Source organism: Tetrao urogallus (genome assembly GCF_951394365.1).
Source record: "Tetrao urogallus genome assembly, chromosome: Z".
Taxonomy (NCBI): domain Eukaryota; kingdom Metazoa; phylum Chordata; class Aves; order Galliformes; family Phasianidae; genus Tetrao; species Tetrao urogallus.
In genome coordinates, this window is record NC_136816.1 from 13,003,282 (window position 1) to 13,012,760 (window position 9,479).

The 9,479-nt window shown below is 40.0% G+C and overlaps 1 protein-coding gene across 1 annotated transcript in view; it reads left to right on the plus strand.

The window, feature by feature from the left end:
• XRCC4 (X-ray repair cross complementing 4) overlaps positions 1–3,108 on the plus strand; it is a gene marked incomplete at both ends in the record, with an annotated part of 153,045 nt that extends 149,937 nt beyond the window's left edge. The window contains one exon of the mRNA XM_079548881.1: positions 3,000–3,108. Coding sequence (XP_079405007.1) covers positions 3,000–3,108 — 109 coding nt within the window. The remainder of the gene's footprint in view (positions 1–2,999) is intronic.
• Between the last annotated feature and the right edge of the window lie 6,371 nt (positions 3,109–9,479).

A 9,479-nucleotide genomic window follows, 5' to 3' on the forward strand; every position in this document is an offset into this window, starting at 1 on the left:
AACTGCAAAAAAAGGTGTTGCTTTTTCTCCCAGGCTTTGCAAAACCATCATGCTGTTACTATACTGCTTAGTTAAGTGCTATGTTGCATGTCTTCTGTTTCTTATGGCTCTTACTCAGCTGTGGAAAGAAATATCAAGTAATGTAACCACTTTCTTCCAAATCTTGGGCCAGAATCTCAGCTGGTGTAAGTCAGCAGAGCTCCACTGACATTATTAGTGCTATAGTGATTCACACCAGCTGTGGATCTGGTCTACTGTCTCAGTTTATGAAGGGCTTGAACTAAATGTCAGGAAATATGAAATGATCTCTTAGAGTCAGCAGTTCTCCAGATGTGTTAATGGAGTTTAAGTTTACCAGAAGGCAAGACTTCAAAAAGTGATCCAACAGAAGAATAAACTTTCAAGAAGAATGCCTTACTTACAGGCTTTTTGGCAACACAGGGCTATACAATTCACTGCAATTTAAAGAAATTAACTATGTTACGCATCAGAGTATGGAAATAAAGCTCCAATGAGAACTGAGGATGACTGAAAATAATTTCACAGCACAAAGCAAGCTGTTGGCATGTTGTGAATAATTGCCATGCAAATATGAATCATCCAGTCTTAAAGCCAAAATTAAGTAGCTTATGAACTTCATACAAGGAGTCTAATGCTTCCACTTTGCAAGTGCAGTTGGGTTTATTCATAAGCATGGTATTACAACTTCTGGAAATCAAATGAGGACCATGTTGTTACAAGAACACAGAAGCTTAATAGTTCTAGCTGTGCGATGTTAAAACCCACTAGCGACTTGGCTTACAGATGGGCTTTCAAGTCTGGTGTTGAAAACAGTTAATTTCCCCATTGAGGATGGAATTGTTACTGACATTACTGTTCTTACGCACTTTCAGGCCTACTTTTCACAGTTAGAAAATTCTGCAATAGGTAAAACCTGAAAGTTAACAAATCTGGGGTTTCAGAACTCTTACCGTAATGCTATGGCATATGGACAGTGAAAAATTTCTAATCTACTCTAAATATGACCTCCAGTATCCGAAATTTGTGGTGGTATAGAGATCTTTTGTGGCCTAAATTATTTGCTGGTGAGATCACTGTGAATTAATTGATAGGAGTGCTGCTGCACTCTATGTAGTTCGCCTTTGTTCTCACTGAAGACGTGTCACTTTAAACCAACCCAGAGAGGTGAAAGAAATGCACACTTTCATTAGCTAAATCAAACATCAGATCATGAGTTATACTATTTATACTTAAAAAATAGGATACAAATGAGTTGCTCAATGGCAGTGAGAACAATACAGAACAATCTGATCGTGCTGACCAGAGGTTGCTGGCTAAATTGTCTGAATCTGGCAGGATTTATTTGTGTTTAGTATAAGTGACTTTTGATATCACGCCCTTGATGTCACTGCATACTTTTAAACTATGTATTCAGATATGAACAAAGGAGTTTTGAAGAGTTCATGGAAGAACCAAGTTAGATTTCTAGAGAAAGTAATGATCATAACCTAAAAAAATGGTATGTTGAACTTAAAACAGTTTGCAGAACTAGAATGACAGAGTGGTGAGGAAACTCTTCTAAGAACTAGAGAGCTTGCAGGAAGGAAAGACATCCCAGACTCAGCGTTTAGTGAGTTTTTACTGATTCCCAAGGACTACAGAGGGTTCACCTCCAAAAGGAAATAATTCTCCAAGTCCACAGTGGGAAACGTAGTGAGAGCTACAAACCTCCAGTAAAGGAGTAAACCTCTTGAAAGGTAAGAAGCTATGAATCAGGTAGTGGCTGAGGTCTTGGGAAAATTAATACATTTGGAAGACTGCAGTGTTTTTTAAATTTTCTGTTCCCTGGAGCTTTCCTGTAAGAATGGGAATTTGGGAAAACTTGGTTCTGAATCTCTATAAAGCCAGATTACAAAGCAGCAATCAAAAGTCCTGATTTTACTTAGCTATATTGGCAGCTGTGGAGTAGTTGAAGGTTTGAATTAGTCTAGAAATTAAGATAGCTTTTGAATGCTTCATTGCACTAAGCCCTCATATGGCAGCATTTCAGTGTAACACTTTCCATCATGTCTAGTTCTTCCCATCCTGGTGGATCATGTGTTAGCCTTGGTAATATAAGATTTTTTTACTTCTGTCAGAATTACACCAGTGGAATATACCTGGGCACAATGCCACCAATCCTCATGAATTTCCAACCAGCATAAAACCTTGAAGTGTAAGCACGTCAAGTCTGTTCCCTGCTTCCTATACCAATTCCCTACAGTCTACTGTGAAAAGGTTTAAGAGATTAGCTCCAATTTTCAAAGCTGCTAGTGATACCACCCTGGAATGTCACATCAGTGAGAAATCCAGTAATTAGTAATTCTCCTCCTAAAGCTGCAAAACAAGTTTGTCTATGCAGGATTCAAAGATTTTTTTTGTGGATCCAGTCTACACATATTAATTCTTGTAGGGATTGGAAGTTGTCACAAATATAATCTTCTGTGTTTGCCAGTATGGTTTCTCACCTTTGTTTTCTTCTGCTCTGCAGTTTGGTGTCAGGCTTGCAACCACAATGGAGCTTTGAGACACCTCAATATGAATCTTCTATGCCTCTATGCCAATCTGATGGACAGCAGACACATGCTTAATGCCAGGGTAAAAAATAAAAAGCAGTTAGCTGAGCAACATCTGGTATAGAAACAGCAGAACATGTTCCTCAAGATTTTTTCTGCATTTGTTTTGTTGTCCCCTGCTCACTGTGTTGATCTGGTGGCTGAAATGATCATTCTCAGGGTCTTGAAAGTTGTAAGAAAATAATTGAAAGCTTGATATTTATAAACTGAATTTCATCTGTTTGTTTTGCCATTGCCATTTCAGCACATATCTAGGTCTCTTACACATAACACTAACAAAAAATCTCAAAATACACTGTTAAACGGGCACCCTGACAGTGCGTACATTGGATTTGTTTGTATCTGTATTTATTTCAGATCTGTTTCTTTGCTTTATATTTCCAGACCTGATCTCTCCTCACATAAGACAGCAGGAAAGCACTCCCCGGATGTGATGTCTCTTGAAACACTGGAAAACACTTGTGAGCCAGAGGACCTCTTTGATGACATCTAGCTATGTGTTGGCTGAGAAACTGAGAGACTGGTGCTGCACATCATGTTGAGCTATAAAACTAAAAGGCTTTGTTATACACTCAGCTGAAATCTTTATGGTATGTGATGACATATTGCTCTAATCCTCTTGCACTGCCCTTATTCCCATCCTTCACTATGCAGCTGCAGATCCCTTGGTTTCCTAAGGCTTTGTTTGTGCCAGCCTTGAAATCAGTTCAGCCTCTATGCAGAGCTTTTATCACATTTATGTGGGAAAAGAGAGCACGCTCACAACATTTTTACATCATGACAGTCTTTGGCTGCTGACTGTATCCAGGATCAACTGTTTTTCAGATGTCCCCAGTGAATCATTCAGACAAAAGGAAGACTTAAGGATACCACTGTACTTACCTTATATACTACCCCTTTCCTGAGGAGCTCAGCTTAGACATGGTCTAGCTAATTCATCCTCGACTTTAAATGAGATATATATCTTTCAAAAATGAAGTATCCAAAGAAGCTACATTTTTATTTTATTTGAAGATTCTTTGTAGTATTGTACATTACAAGGTACATTCTTGCATTTGGGAATAAAGTTTAAGACTGCATCTATTTTAAGCTTCTGTAGAAACTCGTAGCCTTTAAAATTGATGTTTTCATATTTCATGATTTTTCCTAATTATTTTTCTAAAACAATAAAATGCTTTCTAAAAAGGCCTTGGTTTTGGTTTTATTTGCTTAGGCAATCTATGAGAAAGGCACACCACTTACCAAAATGAAGTAATGCATAACCTCTTCCTGACTAGTGTTGATGCATTCATTTAGATTTAAGAAGTTAGCAATGTGTATTTACTTTCAGTGGCTGACAACAAGTGTGTAGAACTAAGCTTGTACATCAGGTTTCTGCGTTGCAATTTTAAAAGCTAGAATCAATTTTTATTAATTATTATTCTTCTGTCAAAGAAACAGGAGTTTTAAACTTGAATAATTCCATTGAAATCACCAAGACTGTGCAATATAGTTCCACTTCTGTGTTCTATGGCTTGCAATGAACCCTGAAACCACTTCATATTTTTAAAATACCAGTTTATTTAGGCCCTGATCCTTTCAAAATTCAATCCTATACTTAACTAAAAAGCACCCATGTCAGTATTTGCAGAATCAGGGACTCATTTAAAAACCTAAATGAGGATTTGGGAATATTAAAATTAAGTATTCTTTTTTGAAAGGCATGGTCATAGCATTTTAAATTCACAGAGGTCTTTGGGAGAATGTTATAAATCACACAGTGAAAACTTGAATGGCCAAAATATTTTGCTTTCTACATAGACTTTGTGCCTGAGAAATGACAGGACCACAAAAGGCCTATTCATACACTCATTCAGAGGTATTGCCTGATTTAAAATCTTCCAGTGCTGATCTGACAATGCTTTCAACAAAAACTTGTATATAGTTGCAATTTTAAGGTGAAAATTTTCCATGACTTAACCTGAAATAGAAGAGCTGGGTTTAATTTTGCCTGCAGCGGAAAATGAAGGTGAATAGAGTTGAACATCCTGCAAAATTTTCTTTTCAAGAAACTGTTGCTTTCTAATCGTAAAGAGTTAATTAAAAAATAGCAAATATTACAATCAGCAGGTGTAATAATCCTGTTAGAATACTTATTACTTTATCTTTTCTCTGAGCCATGAATCAAAGCAGTAATTCTGTAGAAAACATTATGATGGTGGACGTACCTTGGACTGAAAACAGACATGCCATCTAGTTAGAGTAGCCATGATATAGAGCCAGTTTCCCATCAGCTAAGTCAGTTTGTATACACTAGAACACCTTCTCTCCATCAAAAACCATTTGCAACCTGTCAGTCTCCACAACTGTGTGAGACTGTGTTAGTGAAACACCCCTTTTTGAAGAATTTGTGCAAGAAGCTGCAGCGTTTTTGCCAGTGAAGTTCCACAGAATCTTAGAATATCTATGGCTGGGAGGGAACTCAAAGTCCACCCATTTCCAACCTCCTGCTGTGGGCACGTTGCCACCCACTAGACCAGGCTGCCCTGGGCCCCATCCAGTCTGACCTTGGATGCCTCAGGGGATGGCGCACCCATGACTCTCAGGGCAGCTGGGCAGCTGTGCCAGTGCCTCAGCACTCTTGGAGCAAATAATTTCCTCCAAATGTCTGATCTAAATTTCCCCTCTTTTAGTTTAAAAGCATTCCCCCTTGTTCAATCTCTATCTACCTATGTAAAAAGTCGATCTCTCTCTTAGGTTTTCTTTAAGTACTGGAAGGCCACAGTGAGGCCTCCCCAGAGCCTTCTCCCCAGAGCTGAACAATACCACTTTCCCCAAAATTTTCTTCATGGAAGAGGTGCTCTGATCGTCTTCTTGGCCCTCCTCTGGACCCACTCCAATAGTTCCATGTATTTCTTGTGCTGAGTCCCCAGACCTGGACTCAGTAGTTGATGTTCCCCAGGGTACTGGTGGCAAATAAACAATCTGACAGAATTATTAAATCTGCCAACTGAATGTAGCATTTTCCAGTTGTCTTTAGGAAAGACCCTCTTACTATAATGCCAAAATGAGCACATATTAATTGTGAGAACAGAGGTAGTATTACAAAAACTACAGAAGAAGAATGAAACTTCTTTACAATGCATATTTATCTGCAAGTGGTAGAGATATCCACTTTATCCACAAACTCATTCATCCCAGTGCACTGAAATGGGCCCAGTGGCCTTCTTTGCTAGGTATTATGGTATGCTGCCATTCTTGGTGAAGTCTCAGTGTAAAGCTGGAATCTCTGCAATTCCTCCATGCTCATGGAGCTCTTGTGGGATATTTCCAAAGCTTACAGAGCAGAAGGGTTCCACTGTGAGTCAATATACGGTACTACTCTTTCTAAATCAAATATAATGTTCACCTTCTTCACAATGACATGCTCTTGCAAACTAGCATAATTTTTAGGGTCTTATGTACAGAGATATGAGATAGTCATTGCTTTTCCTTTCTGTGGTTGTGTAGTTGACAATTTCCCAGTGTGTATTATAAATGACATTTCACCTTACCGCCTTGCACCTTATTTTTGGAGCTGATTTTTCTAGTTTGTCAAGATGATTTTGAATACTTATTCTTTCTCAGTTTGTTACTTTTTGGTACTTCGGTGCCAGGTTGCTCATAGCAAATGAAGTGTCGTGGTTTTATGATTTTTGGTTATTGGTATTCCACATCATAACATCATGTAGTGCACTGGAAGTTAAAGTGTTAATGCTCCAGTTCTGAGTACCTGTCCCAGAAGAGAAGAACTACATTCCCCAGAAGACTGTTCGCTGTTTTGTTATCTGCTCAAGGGGAACAGATATAAGGCCTTTATAGGTCATCTGGCCTCTCTTCTTTGTCAGGTTCTATAATACTATATTGTATTGTAATATGTTATCTTGCATTCTGATACCGTATTTAGTAAATTAGTTTGCTTCTCTTCAGATTGTTGCTGCTGTTTTAATTATTTTTGGGTCCCATGTTTCCCTTTTCCAGAGGTTCAGATTTGCAAAATCCTCCACCCCCCTAGTCATAGAACTAGGCAGAACCAGCCTGTAAACCAATGACATGTAGTAAGCTCCCTATTGCTGATATGCACACCATTACTGAAAACACTGAATATTTATGATGAAGAGTTTGGGAGTGTCAATTAAAGATTCAACCTGAGCTGGCAATGTCCTCCTCCAGCCCAGAAGGCCAATGGTATCCTGGTTTGCATCAAGAGAGGTGTGACCAGCAGGTCGAGGGAGGTGATTGTGCCCCTCGACTCAGCTCTTATGAAACCCCATCTGGAGTGCTGCATCCGATTCGGGGGCACCCAACACAAGAAAGACATTGAGCTGTTGGAGTGGGTTCAGAGGATGGCCATGAATCTTCGTGATCAGAGGACTGGAGCACCTCCCCCACAGTGACAGGCTGAGAGAGTTGGGGCTCTTCAGCCTGGAGAAGAGTAAGCTCTGTGGTGAACATATAATGGCCTTCCAGTACCCAAATGGTACAGAAAGCTGGGGAGGGACTTTTTATATAGGCATGTAGCAATAGGATGAGCGAAAATGGCTTAAAACTGGAAGAGAGTTAATTTAGGCTAGATATCAGGAAAAAATTCTTTATTGTGAGGTGACGAGACACTGGAAGAGGTTGCCCAGTGAGGTTGTGGATGCCCCCTCCTTGGAGGCATTCAAAGCGAGGCTGGATGGGACTATGAGCAACCTGGTCTAGTGGGAAGAGTCCCTGACTATAGCAGGGCTGTTGACGTAGTCTGCCTAGACTTCAGCAAAGCCTTTGATATGGTCCTCACTAAGTTTGCAGATGACACCAAGCTGGGAGGTGGTGTCGATCTGCCTGAGGGTAGGGAGGCCTTTCAGAGGGATCTGGATAAGCTGGACCACTGGGCTGAGGTGAATGGGATGAGGTTCAACAAGGCCAAGTGTCGGGTCCTGCACTTTGGGCACAACATCCCCATGCAGCGTTATAGGCTTGGGACAAGTGGCTGGAAGACTGTGAAGAGAAAAGGGACCTGGGGGTGTTGGTTGACCTGGGGGCTCGGCTGAACATGAGCCAGCAGTGTGCCCACGTGGCCAAGAGGTCCAACGGCATCCTGCATTAGAAATAGCGTGGCCAGAGGAGCAGGGAGGTGATCATCCCCCTGCACTCAGCACTGGTGAGGCCGCACCTCGAGTACTGTGTTCAGTTTTGGGCTCTTCACTACAAGAAAGACATTGAGGCCCTGGAACGTGTCCAGAGAAGGGCAACGAAACTGGTGAGGGGTCTGGAGCACAAGTCTTACGAGGAGCGGCTGAGGGAGCTGGGATTGTTCAGTGTGGAGAAGAGGAGGCTCAGGGGAGACCTCACTGCACTCTACAACTTCCTGAAGGGAGGTTGTGGTGAAGAGGGGTTTGGCCTCTTCTCCCAGGCAACAGACAGGACCTGAGGAAATGGCCACAAGTTCCAGAGGAGGTTTAGATTAGACATAAGAAAAACCTTTTCTCTCAGCGAATGGTCAGGTGCTGGAATGGCTGACCAGAGAGGCGGTGGTCACTGTCCCCGGCAATGTTCAAGAGGCATCTGGATGAGGAGCTATGAGACATGGTTTAGTGCTTGTAGGAGCAATGGTAACAGGAGGACAGTTCAACTAGATGATCTTGCAAGTCCAACCTTGAGATTCTATGATTCAGGAGGGTTGGAATCACTGGATCTTAAAGGTCCCTTCCAACCCAAATCATTCTATGGTTCTATGATTTATGATATTAAGCCCCATTCCATTCATTTTTTTCTGTAGTTACTGAATTGAGAATTACTTTGTGAGCATGGTTTTCTAATTCACTTTTTGAAAGACCAATTTTTTCCAGGGATGCACATGGGACAGTCTGACATGAGATGTCAATTTCTTCTCCTATTTACAAAATATTTTAGCGATGATGGAAGACAGAATAGAGAAACATGCCCACAAATGGTTTTTCAAGACAGGAAATTAACTACAGTTAAGAAATCCAGATCAAACTTCAAAGGCTGTCCCTAATTAGTACTTCACTTTGATATTACTCTGAAAATGATTTTCTAGGTGAATGTTTTCTGCATTTTAAACCTTACTTAAGGGAAAGATAAAATACATAATTGTTTTACAGGACGGAAAACGTGCCACCTTTCTTTAAAGATTTAGACTCATCCAGACTTTTATACTTTTAGTGTAATTACTTAAATAGTGAAAAACATAAAAATCTGTGATTTGAGGTCTGGGTTTATCCAGTAAATCATTTAGTTCAAAAAGGTTTACAACATTTTTGTTTTCCAAAAGAGAGAAAAAGCAAAACAAATCAAAATAAATAAATAAATAAACTGCCTGCTTTCTTGAGGAAGTACTGTAGGGATGAAAATATCATTTTGATTTTGAGATAATATTTTGGCAATTCAAATCATTTTTTCAATTGTCATCTCAAAGGTAGACGCTCATATACATGTGTGTGTATGTTAGGTATGCTGCTCTTCCTTGCATTTTACCACTAGTGTACAAATGATTGTGTTTATAAGTAAGTGTGATTCCCTGGAATATTTAGTACAGCCTACTTTGACATCTTTTGCAGTGTGGTTGAACACATTTGAGGTACCTGAAGGGGACAAGAAACTTCATTCATGGGAATTCAGATGCTTTTTTTTCTCAGTTTTATTTTTCTTTGTGGGAAAAATAGAATGTTGAAACTGTGAAGTAAGAATGGTAAGAAAACAAGTTAATAAATGCATGTCCTCACTGCCTGGAGACCGAAGGTAATGTGTTTGAACATCTTCTGAGTAGAACTGTGAAAAACCTGACAGGAGATAGTTATCATACTCAAGGAGGAGCAGCAAGTACAGTCTCCTCATTTT